This window comes from Pseudorasbora parva, chromosome 14 (assembly GCF_024679245.1).
Source record: "Pseudorasbora parva isolate DD20220531a chromosome 14, ASM2467924v1, whole genome shotgun sequence".
Lineage (NCBI taxonomy): Eukaryota > Metazoa > Chordata > Actinopteri > Cypriniformes > Gobionidae > Pseudorasbora > Pseudorasbora parva.
Genome location: NC_090185.1, coordinates 10439892 through 10456406, shown reverse-complemented (window position 1 = coordinate 10456406; position 16515 = coordinate 10439892). Strand labels below are relative to the sequence as shown.

The 16515-nt window shown below is 38.0% G+C and overlaps 1 protein-coding gene across 1 annotated transcript; it reads right to left on the bottom strand.

Annotated features, from left to right (window-relative positions):
- Positions 1-12375: 12375 nt before the first annotated feature.
- On the bottom strand, positions 12376-14205 carry LOC137040724 (SLAM family member 5-like). The gene is made up of 3 exons (XM_067416495.1): positions 14086-14205; positions 13266-13598; positions 12376-12686 (listed from the first exon to the last, which is right to left on the bottom strand). The coding sequence occupies exons 1-3, from the start codon at positions 14192-14194 to the stop codon at positions 12376-12378; spliced, it is 753 nt and encodes a 250-aa protein (XP_067272596.1). The 5' UTR covers positions 14195-14205.
- Between the last annotated feature and the right edge of the window lie 2310 nt (positions 14206-16515).

The following is a 16515-nucleotide window of genomic DNA, read 5'->3' as shown; positions in this document are numbered from 1 at the left end:
GATGAATTCCTAGTTATGACACTAGATGGCGCTCTAATACAGTATGGACTGACACTATATTAATGAAATGTCATGCACTTTATAACAAGGGAAATGTTCTTAAAAAAATTGGGTGTCATATTTGATGCCACACTGTCACTTGAGCCGTTTGTCCAGAATACACTTAAGACATCATTTTATCACCTCAGAAACATAGCCCGGCTATGTCCAATGTTATCCTTTTCGGTAGCTGAAAAGTTGATTAACTCTTTTGTCTTTACACGCATTGACTACTGCAACGGTCTTCTAGCTGGGGTATCTAAATCATCATTGGATAAATTGCAATTTCTTCAAAATTCAGCTGCTAGAGGACTATCTGGGGTCAGGGCCAGGGACCATAACTCCGGTCTTGGAGTCCCTGCACTGGCTACCTGTTAGGTACCGTATTGATTTTAAAATCCTTATGCTGGCCTATAAATCTCTGCACAATCTGGCACCTGAGTATTTAACTGACTTGTTAATCCCGTACACACCACGTCGCAATCTGCGCTCCTCTCAGAGTGGTCTTTTGGTTGTCCCGAAGACACGGCTTCATACGTGGGGTGACCGAGCATTTTCTGTCTATGCTCCTAAGCTCTGGAATTCTCTCCCGGCCGATATCAGGGAAGCAAATTCATTAGTGACTTTTAAATCTCTTCTTAAAACATTTTATTTTAGGATTGCTTTTACATGAACTTGACTTTATGTGTTTATTTTCTTGTACTTACATTATGTTTATTCATTTGCTGTTATGCTTGTCTGTAAAATGCTTTGAGAAACCTGCTTTTAAAGGTGCTATACAAAAAATAAATATATTAAACAAATAACTAAATGATAATAAATTATGAAGCAGCCGGCAAACAGTAGTAACAGTTATTATAGAGATTGTTACTACAGTACGACTGTGGCAATGTAATATCAGACAGCACTGTCTTTTAATAAAACAATTGATTGAACAGTCTTAGATCTTAAATTATGAGAGATTGTAGGAACAATATATCGCCTAATGTGGAGAAATATTATCACAAAATGGGTTTGGGCGGGTGGATAACAATTGGGCTGGTTTTGGATCAGTGCGGCGGGTTTTTTGTAGCCGAAACACCGGCACTTCAGATCCTTCTTCCTGCGACCCTCTGTTCAACAGGCAGCCGTCTCACTCACTCACACACACACACACACACACACACACACACACACACTACAGGCTATACACCTCTGGCCTGGCTGACGTGCTTTGTGTAGAGATGGCCCACCTTGCACGAACGTTCTGCTTCTGCAAAGAGCACACTGACACATGTTCTATAAATAATATGGTCAGCACGATTTTCATGCAGTGTTATTAATGAATATGCATGTTTCATGTATTTGAAATAATTGAAATGTTAAAGTGGGGTTTTGTGTATGTCCATATATCCACTCAATGTTTCCATGTTAGGCTTTTGTTCTAAGAGACTTTTATTGACAATAAACTGACTGATCGCCTAAGTTGATCACATTATTTTCCGTGACATAAGCTTATAGTTTAATAGTATGATAGTCAGACTGAGGATGCGTTTGCGTCCATTCCGTTTTCCTTTTTTAAACCAGAAATAAAATATGGAAATGCGGTTTTATTTTATTTTTAACACTGATTAATAGAATTAGCAGATAGGCTACAAGGTAATTTTCTTAAATAATATTAATATTTTTTTCTTAAGTAGGCTAATAATAAAAATAATATAAATTATTTATAACTTGTTTTTTTTGTTTTTTTAAAAGTGCCCATAGCAGTGCCTTTTCTTCTGGAATCAATAGAATGACTACGAACAGAGGCATAGAAAGTCTGTGTACTTTTATGTTCATTCATTATTGTATTTCGGAATGAAAGATGTCATTTAAAAAAGGGTGCAGCTTGATTTTTTGTTTAAAAGGAAAAAAGCAGAAATGGCTCTATTTTGTTTCCCAAATGTATTGTCATCAAATAATAGTATTAGAAAATTGGACGACATTTCCGATCTCTTTTTAATTTGTTGGGCTAATCATTATTTGTAAGTTTATTGTGTTTCATTTGACTAATCCTATCTTTATCTGGAAATAATTTTACAGAAGAACATTTGTAAATTTACATTGTTCGTTTTTAGTTTATAAAAATGCAAAACGTAGCTATAATTTAAAAAAATCCAAAAATGAGTTATTTTATTTTGTGCGCATGGAATTTGTGTATAGCCTACGTTTTGATATAAATTTTGTTATTCAACATAGTATTTAAAAATACAACAACCATTTAAAAAAAATTTTTCATGGTTAAAAACGAAAAAAGAATGGAAGGATACGGACCGTTGCATTCATTTCATTGAATGTTGTTTCTTAAATTGGATAGGCTAGTCGACACATGGGTAATTTTAAAGCTTGTTAATGATTTCAATGTATTTAAACGAGAAACACGCCAAAAAAATGGGCGGTTGTTCGCGAAGTTTTGGCCTGGAAAACCCTGCTGGCATCTGGCAACCCTGAGTACAGTAAACGAGATGGCCATGTTTACTTTTACTTTCACTTTTAACGGAAAGGGTGGAGTGTTTAATTAACAACGGAAAAGGAAATGGAGGCCAGGTCTATTTAAGCAGGTAGAAGGACACGACACAAGGTATGCTAGTTGATTCGTGAGAAAGAGAGTTGAAGGAACTCGTTACCGTATGGAACGGAAGACGGCTCGTGTTTGAACCGATGCTGACGTTACCCATGCGAGCTGTCTGATGCGATGTGGAGTCCGGCGATCTAGCGACGCTCTTCTGAGACTGTCTGCTGTATGGCAAGCTGTTCACAAGAGTCCAAAGTCCGTTAAAAACGTCCTTCCTGGAGTCTGGCGAAGTTTAACTATACTCTCCCGCTACGATTATGTACGCCGAAATTGGTCAGTGTGCCCCACACTACTCATTCACATCCGCACATTGGTTTATTGCTTATACTATTTTTTTTATTGTTCTAAGTTTAACGCAGTATTTATCTTTTAAGATTGCATGTTGTTTTGTATTAGACCCGCGAAATGTGTATTCAATATTTATTTTCTCTTCCTCTTTTGTTTTATGAAAAGTTTGGCGTGTATTTGGACACACGAATCTGCCAGTGTTGAACGCCCAGTTGAGTGTGACTCAGCAGCGGGGATTTCGTCTATCGTGTTGTTGTGAACTGTGCTTTATTGAACCGTTACGTGAATATCTATACTTTTATTTATTGTTTTTAGTTTTCATCAGTATCAGTAGCACTTTTAAATATGTTTAGGGACACAGAAATAAATTCCATTAAAATTGAAGCTTGTGATCTGTCTTTTTGTTTTTATGTAATCAGTTCTTTTCTTTGCTATAGGGGTTTTGATTTTTGTCAGTTTAAAGAGCTCTTATTTTTTGAAAAAATAATTTAATTTAAGGGCAGCCACTATTAAGTGGTTAAACGATGCTTCTCTGTATCTAATTTTTGTACCTGGAAGTTAAAAGCAAAGGCAACTATAGATTATGAACAGGCAGAACTATTATTATGGTTATCAACAGTGTCACTTCAAACGTTTATTCGTGGGTTTTATTACCATGTAGCGTAAGAACTTTGTCTAATTTGATGCCATTTCAGTTTTTGTGTGTACATCCTCCCCGTTTGCCGCCATGTGTGCGTGACGTCATAATCTCGTCAGCATCGAAGTACTTCCGCATGAGTTGTGACTCGTCTTGACTTCAGGTGACATTTTCTTATTAGAAGTTGGAAATCGTGACTTTCGAGTTTAATTGAATGCAGATCTGTGTGTAAACTTTACTGAACATTTGCAGTCCTGTGCTGGTGGATTCTGCACATCATGAGATGCTATTTTTAGAGCAGACGTAGGATGTTTATCTGCTGGATGATGAATCGGGTGAAAAGTCCCTCAGATGCACATTGAGGTGGAGCCATATCAAAGATTACAGGCATTGAGAATTTCACAGATGTGGTCTTTTTTATTATTTGAAAACAACCACCTAGCAAACAGGCTACTAGAATCCAGCCACCAGAACCCAACACTATGTAAGTCTAATAATTTACCAAAAAGTGTTATTTTATTTCTAATTAAAAACCTAGAGGTGTTATTTTGTAGAATTAAAGGTGCCCTAGAACAAAAACTGGAATTAACCATTTCATAGTGAAGAGTTCAGTACATGGACATCACATACTGTGGGTCTCAAAAACCATTGCCTCCTACTTCATATGTAAATCTTGTGCATGAAAAACACCACAGAAAAATAAGTGATTCTCAACATGATGCCAACTGTGACTCAATCGTTAAGGATCATTTATATGCATGCCCAAACATTTCCATCTGTCCAAACATGTTCATTGTCAGGCAGAACTGACAGAGCCGAATCATCGGGACTGCAGGTAAACAAGCGACACTCGACGATAGTGAAAACGGCAGCTCATGGACACAAATGTCATGTTCCAGGCTGTGTAGGAGGCGTGAGGACTTTTCTACCCTTCCCACAGATAAATGTCAGCAGTCATGGTTGATGTTTATATTTGGATACCACAACAATTTAATTCAAGATCGTTCGTTAGTTCGGCCCATTTCAAGCAAGTTCGCTCAGCGTCTTAATGAAGAAAGTGGCAATTACAACTGTATTTGTGATCATAGATATATACCATTTCACCTCATTCGACTGATCTGCGCAGGCCTTTATGAGGATTCTATATATATACTTCTGTGCTCGCAGCAGCTTGACCTCACCAGACGGACATAATAGACGATGAGAGAACTTGATGAGACGCGTCGCGATATGAGGTAAAAAAAAAAAAAACATAAATACTGTCCGGTTTGTCAAAGAAACCGATCAGTTCCTGTCTTAAGAAATCAATGTGTCGTCAGGAGCAGCAGGGTTTTTGTGCACATTGCCCATTTTGCTCTCATAGACTTGTTACCTGAGCCCCTTTCACACTGTGATTCCGGCAAATACACGGATAATGCGACCCGGCATTTGCTCCCATACCATTCACACTGCCAGCGAAATACCGTAATATGTGCACTTTCACACACAACCCGTAACGGTCCCAGGTCGAGTTGACACGTGACATCCTGATGTGATGTATAATGGCGAGCGATCTCAGCTTCAGCGCGGATAGTAAGGAGCTCCGTGGTCTCGACTTGTGTCCAGTTTGCACACATTTCTGCTTGTTTAATTTTAGTTTCTTTTGTATACGAACACTCTCTGCGTTTAAAACACCGACTAGCTCTTCTGGCACTGCAGGGTTGTATTATTGAATAAACAAGCTCTAGGAGTCGCACGATAACTACGTACACGTTGCGGCATTAGTTTCGGCTTTTGTTCACACAGCGCTCGTCCCGGGTCGAATACCGCAATGTTACTAGGTCCCCGACCCGGGTTCAATTTGGTAATCAGTCCCGGGACGTGGTTGCTTTCACACAGAAGGCGACCCGGCAATGTTCCGGGAATATTGCGGGTCCGACGTGCAGTGTGAAAGGGGCTCTGTTGTCACACAATTATATGACTGGCACACAGCAACGGTTGAAGTCAAAAATCTTCTAACTTTCGGATATCCTCAGTTGGCGGTTCCAGAGCTGGAACTTTAAGGTAAGATTTTTGTCCACATTTTCTCTGATCTTGGGGTTCAACTTGTCCTTCTCTTGAGAGTTAGATGTTGAACAGTTCACCAAAACACATTATTCTACTACTTCCTTATGTTTCTGTCCAAAAAGTGTATGGCTGCCAGAGACCATAAATCATAGAGATCCCAAAATTGTCTGGATGGTCCCCAATCCTGCAGCTCAGACACACACCCATCTGACACTAGGCAACATATAATAAAGAAATTGCATTTTTTTGAGTCATAACTTTGCAACCCCAAAGGCTAGAATTTCCCCCCCAGAATCCTTAAGTCTATTATGTTGATTTTTGGGGCCTTTGGCTGTTCAACTGAAAGGTCGAGGTTTGTCTGGTCAACACGACCAGCTAGCCCCTGATGTTATATAACTACACCATTAGTTGCGCATAAATAATCTAATGTTCATTCAGTCAGTGTAGAATAGTAGATGTTTCACTATTGACACATTTTTGAAGTCTTGTAAAAAGGTAAAATAGACGTGTGTGTTTTCTCTGATGAAGGAATTTTAATATAGTTATCATTCACATGGCAAAGACAAAAACCCATTTGGCTAACTTTGTCAACACAGGAAATCAGAAATATGTAAATGCCATTTTAGATTTGTTTTATTTTGATTGAATTAATGTGAATTTTTACATTTGACCTTTGTCAGTAACCAGAAACAGCATGCTACTGAAAGAATATGCAACTTATTTTTAAAGCATGTTTTCTGTAGATCAGAAGATAGTTTCATGAGAGCAGGAATGGAAAAAAAAAACCTTCAACCACACGCTACTTACAGACACTGTATTCACACGAGAAACACACAGACGAACAAGAGCGTCTAGCCAACAGATCAAACCACATTTCTGTTCAGATGTGAAAACATTTCTTAAATGGTTAGTTGACCCAAAAAAGAAAATTCTGTCAATAATTACTTAGCCTAATGTCGTTCAACACCTGTAAGACCTCCGTTCATCTTCAAACACAGATGAAGATATTAGTGTTGAAATCCGATGGCTCAGAAAGGCCTTCATTGACACCAATGTCATTTCCTCTCTCAAGACCCATAAAAGCACTAAAGATGTCGTCACAAAGCCCATCTCACTACTGTGGCTCTACAATAATTTTATGAAGCGATGAGAATTCGTTTTTGTGCGCAAAAAAAACAAACGAGACCCCTCGTTGCAGCCTGTAGCACGATGACGCTGCTGGATCAGATCCAACACGTACTGGATGGTGGATCGTTATGGCAATGTCATAGCCTACCGATCTCTGGGTTAATTTATAATGCGTATGCGCTAGTCTTAATGTATGGTCAATATTGAATATAGATGATGTTCTAAACTGTGTAGTTGTAGTACTGATATATAGTATTAAGTAATTATTGATTAATAAATCATCTTTTCATAAATGTGATGCCTAAATTATCCTAGTTTTGCTGTACATGCATGCAAAACAGTTAAAATTTATATTCAGATCATACTTGCTGTTGAGTGGAAGGAAAAATGAGTCAAGTAAGTTAATGTCTCTGTAATTTTAATCCTCAAGGTACAATGCAACACGATCTGTAAAGAACTTAAAATACCAGTAGCCGACACATTCAAGGGAAAATGCAAAACGTGTGTCCTGATGGCGTGAGCATGTTATTAATCATTATTTTTGAGCGGTTTGAGTATTTATATATGTATAGTGTATATATATGTATATATATATAGAGTATATGACGACATCAAATTGTGAATGAGACCACTGCGCATGCGTGTCCAGTACGTGTTGGAACTGATCCAGTACGTGATCGTGCTACAGGCTGCAGCGAGGACTTCTTGAAAAACAACGACTACATAACGACATATAGTTATGGGCCGATTTCAAAACAAAGGTTCGAACCGTTATGAATCAGCTTATCGATTCATTATTCGTCATGTGATTTCATCAGTTTGGCATTTTGACACGCGATCCGAATCATGAATCGATATGCTGATTCATTTGTGTTCTACTGAAGAAACAAACACACCTACATCTTGGATGCCCTCCGGGTACGCAGATAAACATCACATTTTCATTTTCGGATGAACTATCCCTTTAAATGTCCTTAAATTCCAAGGCAAGTTCTTTTGCAGATCGTTTCATGAATCAGCATTTAAGTATCACACTTTTCATCAGTGTGATTGGATTCTCACCAAAAAAAAATCACACGATACATTAGGGGTGTAAGAAAATATCGATACACGTGAACATCGCGATATTATGTTTGGCGATACTGTATCGATTCTCAAAAAGACTGTATCGATATTTATATATTTACATCCAAGATTCGTGGCTTTGTGTTCGGTTTAATCCACAGACTATATAACACCCAACCACTAGATGGCAGTGTTATCTCAGAACGTATAACTGACGCGGAGCCGGAGAAGCGCGTGAATCACTAGTGTTTACATTAGCAAACCCAGCTCTCAAGAAGATAGCATTATTCCGCTCCTGCAGTATACAGAGCTGAAGTGTGGACTCATTTTGGCTTCAGCTAAAAAGAAGCCACTAAGGAAATCGACAAGAATCATTTTGTTTGCAAAATAGGCCAAGTTATAATCTAATACTCGGGAAACACATTGAAACAGAGCTCGCATAACATCCTGACGTCACCCGTGCTGCTGAGAAGCGTGTCGATAGAATGTACTGCAAGTTTTCCTCTCAGTAACAAAATAAACACACACCAAAACTGACAGCGGTGGCAGGAGAACGAAAGATAATAGCGGATATGATGACCAGCTCTGCAGTTCAGTAATGTTACTTAAATAGCACTTTATACAATAGACTGCTTCATAGAAAATAGCTTAACGTTATTAAATATATAACAAACAGTCATTCAGTCATGAAATAGACTGCACTTTCTGTTGTTAAATAGCCACTGCTATACTGTGAACCTTTAAAACATTTACACATAAAGAATCCTGCAGTCACTTTACATTTTACTTTACTAAGATTGCACAAAATAGTGATTGGTTATATAAATTATACTGTATTAATTAAATAAAATACTTTGTCTCGTGTTTTAGGCATATGGTTGTGTTCTTTATTCTTTTAAATTATAAAAAAAAAAGAAATATCGCAATATATTGCCTCTCTTACAATATCGCAATATATTACAATATATCGTATCGTAACACATGTATCGTGATACGTATTGTATCGCCAGATTCTTGGCAATACACAGCCCTACGATACATACACTCGAAGGTTGTGGCAGGTCACACAGTTGGGGTCTGGCATTTAGAAAAAGACTGACGTTTGATCATCTTCTCAATGTGATCGGTGCATACACCACATTATCCTCCTCTTTAACTTTCTGTAAAAAAACACAACAGAAGGTAATGAAAACAGCAGCTAACAGCAATTATCAGTGTTCAAGTGCTTTAAGGCCTTTAAAGGCATACTTCACGGCTTTTTCATATTAAACTGTTATTCCCTTAACTAAAACGAGTTGATACATATACCGCTCTCGTCTCAGTGCATGCTCCTAATCTCTCTGACGCGCGGTGACGATCTGATAGCATTTAGCTTAGCCCACTAAGCCCAGTTCATTCACTATGGTACCAAACAGTGATCAAGTTAGAAGTGACCAAACACCTCCACGTTTTCCCTATTTAAATACATTTACACGAATAGTTCAACGATCAAGTATGATGACATAAAACATGGCGCTTCTAAGCTGATTAAAAAGGAGAACTATAATGTATGGCGGATTAGCACTTCTGAGAGTACTTCGATTCGGCGCAGTAAAAAGTCCCGGCTGAAAAATCCTCCTATTGACAGAAATGGGAGAGGGAGAGGGAGATGTGAGGGAGGATTTTTCAGCCGGGACTTTTTACTGCGCCGAGTCGAAGTACTCCCAGAAGTGCTACTCCGCCATACATTATAGTTCTCCTTTTTAATTTTTAATCCGCTTAAAAAAGCGCCACGTTTTATTTTGTCACCATACATGATCGTTCTGCTATTCATGTAACTGTATTTAAATAGGGAAAACTTGGAGGTGTTTGGTTGATTCTAACTTGATCTCTGTTTGGTACCATAGTGAATGAACTGGGCTTAGTGGGCTAAGCTATATGCTATCAGATCGTCACCGCGCCTCAGAGAGATTAAGTGCACGCACTGAGACGAGAGAGGTATGTATCAACTCGTTTTAGTTAAGGGAATAACATAGTTTAATATGAAAAAGCAGTGAAGTAACCCTAACACGTGCGTAAAAAGTTGTTTTATTTAGCAAACCTGTATCCATCATGGAAAAGAGACGACATTTACAGCCAATACAAGCAATTTGTCAAGGAAAGCTTTCTACGTTATAGCCACCTATGGTTTGATCTCCATAAAAGCTTGCATGCTTGTTTAGAAGCATATGTTGAATGTCCTCACCTAATTTCGTGAAGTTTTCATTTAGGATTTATAGGCTTTTAGGTATGTTTTTTTTGTACATGCTCCATTTCTAAACTACCATTATAGCTATTAAAAGGGTAAAGTTCAAGATTATGATAATTTACCTAACGGGACCTGAGAACTGTACTACAGTGGTGTTATTGAGGTTGAGCGAAAAACCTCTGCCTAGTTCGCAAAAGTAGTGTTTTTAAATAATGTCAAAAAAATGTAAGTGCACTATGTAGGATTTTTGCTGTAAAATATACAAAAAACACCAGGCCAGTGTAATATATATTGTTCATTTGAGTTCTTACAATATCCCAAATGTTTCCAACTATTTTGTAAATTGTGAATTGCTATTTTAACCAAGGATCCGGGGCGTCTGAGCGAGTCGCCTGTCAATAGCGTCATATCTGCGTTACCCTCAGTTTCCGGTTTTATTCTGCAGAAGCGCTTTACTCTTAACAGTGTGAACATGTCACAGCAGCCGCTGCGCGAACACACATGAACGTCATTACATAATTTTAAACACACTTAAATGTATTTGATATGATAAACAGAGCTGCATTACCTCATACTCGTGACCGGAAAAGCGGAAATGGTGTTGGTGACTGTGTCCCGTCATAATAAAAGTCCCGCTCCTCGCGAGCCGTGTGTTTGCGTAACAATCGCTCCAGCGGTCGTGCTCAGCTCCACAACACTCGGTCCTGCTCTGCTTTACACTACAGTAACGTTAATAACCGCATCCCTGATTCATGAACATGATTTCTGCCGAGTCCTATCCCGATTATTTTCCCCCGGCTGTGAGGTGAAGACCAAATGTCCCAAGTTGCTGAGCTCAAACTTGGCTAAAGGGTGCCTATTCAAAACAAAGGCGTAGTTTGATGACGCCGAGCGGACGGAAAATTTGAATAGTGTAGCTTTAAGAAACAATTTGACTGACAGTTGTGATTCTTGAGGAAAAATTGTTCAGAATGAGGAGATCTAACAAATGAAATGAATATTGTGTGTACGTGTGAAACACAAAGACAATTAACAAAGTGCTGTATTTGGTAAAACTATTTGCACTACAAACCAATGTGTTTATAATTACGCCAATGATTTAAAACAAGTAATTTCTTTCAAATTTCTCAGACTTCTAGGACCATAAATAAGGCCCACAGAGTTTTGTTCCGATCGGTCTCTGTTAACCCTGTCTGATAGGTGCTTTAATTTGATTGGTCGATGGCAGCCATGTTTTTCAAGATACAAGAATCTCCTCATACAGTCATGGCACCTTGGACAAAGATAAGTAATTCCTAAGTCATTTGGACTAAATTCTGCATAGTTATAGCCGTTCATGTTTTCTGTATATTATAGTGCATACTTTTGACTGCTGTAGTGCCATCATCAGGCCGTTTGGGGCGAGCCTTGGTGGCGTTGTAGATGAGGTGGTACTCCCTCAAAGTTTCAAGTCTCTAAAACCTACGATTTGATCTGTCCAATCACTTTTAGAAGAGAATTCAGATCCTTGCAATTTTTAAGTTATAATAGGTTTCAGCTCTACACACATGAACGCCTAATAAAAATAATAAATGTGGTAGGTCCAAGCTGAAGCTTTTTTTTATTTCTAACAAGAGTTTATTGCATAGAATTATGCTCCTATGGCTTTTAAAATATCTTTAATGGTGCTATTATGTCTGTGATGTGATGGTTTATGCAGACAAAAACACAAGCACACACTAATCGACATCTGACTCAAAGCTGAAATGAGACCAATACACACGACACGATAAATTCTCTTACCGATTTCTGTGCGTTTCTTTTGTAGAACGCTGGTTCAGCGTAAGTGATCTCGTCTTCAGCCGTCTCAACTGTTTCAATGATAATAATAGATTCATTAAAACAACAAACTCAATCCAAACTAGATCTGATTCTTCACAGTATGTGTGTTATTATCAGGACTTTCAGAGATAAAGCATCACACATTTCATTATAAGTTTAACACTGCAGTTTTTAAAAACTTGAAGTTAATTTAAAGTTAAGCCTAATGTTTTCAGACACTCAAGGTACCGAACATTTAGAGCTAATAGGGCGTTTTAGTAATGATTTAGAGTATACTTTTAAAGCTTGTTATAATACTTATTAAAGTCAGTATGTAACACTTGCCTTTGTTGTCTTTTTTTCTGTGTTTTTTGCAGATCCAGAAGATCACAAATCCAGCAACAGTCACCAGAGATCCAGCAGAGATCAGCACTATCAGAGAGACTGGAGTAGGAGAAGACGGTGTGTCCGGTGCTGTAATGATAAAGAAAGAAGTGATTCAGATCTACAACAGAAGACGGAGATCAGGTCAGTGAATAAACACACACATTATATCAGCCGTGCTGCCGTACCTGCACATGTGTGGCAGAGTTGAGTGATGTCGGGATGTCTGGTCTGGTTGCTGATGGGATTGTTCAGCACACAGCTGTAGGTGTTTTTATCCTGATATTCCACCTCCAGAGGAAGAGAGAGACTGATGCTGAGATCAGACACACTGATGCTGGACAATAAACTGTTTCCTTTGAACCAGGAGAGAGTCACATGACTCACATTCAACACCGAACACACCAGTGAACAATTTGAGGATGATGATGAAGATGAAGAACAGTTTCTGCTGATGAGAGGAACAGGCAGTCGAGCTGAGAAAGATGAGATAAATAAGCATACATATGGTTAAATCTACAGTTATTTGTGGTTTATTGTGATAATGATGAGCAGTGTATTATGCTATTCCCCGATAACAACCGGTAAAACCTGATAACATATACTAACATTGAGATCTAAATGAATAAACTCAAGTTTAAAATCACTAGTTCCCATCTACACTCACTTTATGCAATATTTTTTTCAGTCTTTCGTTCAGTGCTATGACTGTAATCACTTAAATGTCTGTCTCGTTTGAACTTGCTCTTGCTAGCAACTGATTTCTCCGTGGAAGCTTTATGTTTAAAGAGCTAATAAAATATTTCAAGCCTAATTATTTAATCATGTGGCAAGTATCCGTGTAATAAGCAGATCATGTTCAAGTAGCCGAATGTTATCACAGAATAAACCCCTTCAGAGTGATGCGAGACCTGATCCTGATCACCCTGTCGGGGTTTATTCTGCAGTAACCTTCGGCTACATGTACATTATCCCTTACATAACATAATTCAATATTTCAATATGTAAAAAGCTAATAAAACAAGAAGCACAGGATGAGTTACATCTCCACTCACCATTGACAGAAACTCTGAATGCTTTTGATGATCGTTTTGTTCCAGATATCACCACTTCATAAACTCCAGCATGTTCAGTTCTGATTTTCGTGATGGTCAGAGATCCAGTTTGATGATCCAGCTTCAGTCTGTCTCTGAATCTCCCGTCAGTGCCGTTATATGTGGAGAATAATCCAAATCTTCTAACGATTTCAGCTATAATGTACTTTTCAGCTCCATATTCCCACAGTATGTTGTCTTCATGTACTTTAGAAACATCATTGTGTAAAGTGACAGAATCTCCCTCTATCACTGACACTGAATGTATTTCATTTGTTTCGGCCCCAAACACACCTGGAGAACATGAAGAGGTTTTCAGATTAATGCTCGTGTTGCTTTAGAAAGCCTGAGATCAGTTTGTAACCTTTAACAGCAGCAGAGACGGGAAACTAAATGAAAATTCACATCACAGCAGACAGAAGTGTGTGAATCAATCATTCAGTCTTTAATGTGTTTCAAAATGATCTGCTGTAGAGAAAAATAAAAATAGGATAAATTAATTATAGTTCAAATATGCCGGATATATTCAACACTGTTTATTACTGAATCGCCATGAGTTCTCTAGTTGTCTATGATTACTGCAGAATATTTCAAATTATTAAAATAATTTTTTTCTTCTAAATTTCTTAGGAGGATTTGCATTTGTAATCATTGAAATGAAAATACCTAAAACAACAAGAGAGATTTGATCACAGTGGATGAAAATAATCTAACTTGAGTCGCAGCAGGAGTTTATTATTGAGTCGTGATTCGTGAATAAATGACAGAAATTATAACTTACCGATCAGACGGCAGCAGCTCAAACAGAACAAAACAAACACGCCGAACATTTTCTGATGTATTAACACGAGCACAACTGATCTAAACAAACACAACAGAAGTAATGACATGTCAGTCCTCCTCCGACAGAGTCTGACCCTCCTGGTACAACACACACACACACTCACGCACACATACACACACACACACACACATACACACTTGTGCACACACACACACACTTGTGCACACACACACACACACACACACACACACACACTTGTGCACACACACACACATGTGCAAAACATATTTTCTATCCCCCTACACTGCCACAGCCCCTAAACCTACCCATCACAGGAAACATTCTGCATTTTTACTTTCTAAAAACACTCATCCTGTATGATTTATAAGCATTTAGAAAAGTGGGGACATGGGCAATGTACTCATATTTCACCCTCTCCTTGTAATACCCATGTCATTATACCCATTTGTGTCCTGATATTTCACAAAAATATCAGAACACAAATGGGTATAATGCATACATGCATGCTGGTAGTCAGTTTTCCAGTGTGAATAAATGATGTGGCCACTGTGAGTGCGGCTGTAAACTGTGATCTTAAAACTGTTGAGTTGATTTATTCAGATCTTAATTTTAGTAAATATGGAAAAAGTACAAAGTTAAAAGCGTGTCTGATCTCACAGTTTTAGTGAAGTTTGGCCTCTGAGTCAAACTGAAAGCTGCTGCGGTCGGTGTTCTTCAGAGATGTGGTTTGATCTGTTGGGTTGGACAAACATGTTGTGTGTGAGAGACAACGGGCATCCAGAGCATGTGTGTTTAGTTTGCAGGTGAACAGTTTCTTCCTGTCAGCTAAAAAAAGAAAAACGTGTTGACAATCTAACAGAGAAAAGCAACACATCACAATGATCATATAACACTGCCCTTCAGTAGTTTAGCTTTATATCACATTAGTAAATAACCACACACACACACACACAACCACATTTTTACATTATTGTACTCCGTTTCCACCGGAGTGTGTTATTACAGATGAAAACCTGCTCCTCTTATATGCATCAGATTTTAATATAAAATAACTGAATACTTTATCTGTATAATGAGAGCCGTTGGCAAACTTTAATAAATAAGGGACTGTGTGAAGTTTACACTCATTGTTAAAAAGGCACTTTTGTTCCATTGACTTAATGGCTGTTGTTTGTGTGATAAATATAAGACATTTGGTTTATTTAGTACAATCTCACGATAGTGAATGACTACAGGTTTGATTTGGCCAGTCCTGCACGCAAAACCAAAGACATTAATATCATTAAAATAATTATTGGATAAGCAAACTGTAAATATGAAAATATATGCAGTATTTTTACTTCAAACATGACATTTTGAAGTGTTGATATTCATCAGGGGTTTCAGAGACTTTAATAAATGTGCTTTGGTCTCTTGGTTGTATGAATGCATATATGCTGGCAGTGTATGAGTCAGGATGTGGTTTGTATGATGTCCTTTTAGTTGCTGAAGATCTTCCATGAGACTGAGTGAATGTGTGAATCAATGACGTTCTTCTGCTGTTTGTTTGCATGCGTTACATTAACAGACTGAAGCTGGATCATCAGACTGGATCTCTGACCATCACAAACACCAGAACTGAAGACTCTGGACTTTATCATCGGCAGCAAAATCATGAAGAGCTTCAGTGTGACTGTCGATAGTGAGTAGTCCTTCACTGCATTTTCCTTTAAGTAATGTGAAAATACAGTTTCTGTTATTTTTGAACTAACGTTGTATTTGTCGATATTGGCTTTGAACCCATTTTCTCTTAGAGATTGATACAATTTCACAAATAAATACAAATAATAGGCGAGTAATGCATTAAATTACATTGCAACATTTCTCCAGTAATAACTTATTGAAGTAAACAATCAATAATTTAATGTGAATTATAAACAGTGAGACATGAATGAAGTGTTTTGATAGTTTTAGTGCATTGTGAATATGAAATGAACTGCTGTGCTCGGGTAAAACTGATGGGTCACAAAGGCCTAAATAATCTAGTCAGAACACCGGCAGGATAATAGTCTGTTTCCTGTTGAGCTCACAGTGATGATGCTGTTCTTCAGAATCACACCAGATGGAGACATTTATCAGTTCAGTTCATATCATACCACTGATGATGGGTAAATATCAAAGGATTCATCTTCTGACCTTTACTCAAGACAACTAGCAGTTCAATTCAGTCCTTAACATCAACCCAGTGTGTAAATAACATTTATGATATGCTTATATTAGATGGTAGAGCTGATCCTGCTTATGATAAATGATGTTGTTGTATGAACACTATATTCACCACCATTTTCTCTTGCCAGATGATAAACTGGTGAAAAAATCCCACTGACTGTCGCTGAAGGAGGAACCTGAGCCATATCTAGAGAGCAG

Coding starts and splice junctions, on each gene's coding strand:
- LOC137040724 (XM_067416495.1), bottom strand. CDS start 14,194: ATGTCATTACTTCTGTTGTGTTTGTTTAGATCAGTTGTGCTCGTGTTA. Junction 13,599..14,085: donor GAGCTGCTGCCGTCTGATCG/GTAAGTTATAAT, acceptor CATGTTCTCCAG/GTGTGTTTGGGGCCGAAACA. Junction 12,687..13,265: donor ATTCAGAGTTTCTGTCAATG/GTGAGTGGAGAT, acceptor CATCTTTCTCAG/CTCGACTGCCTGTTCCTCTC.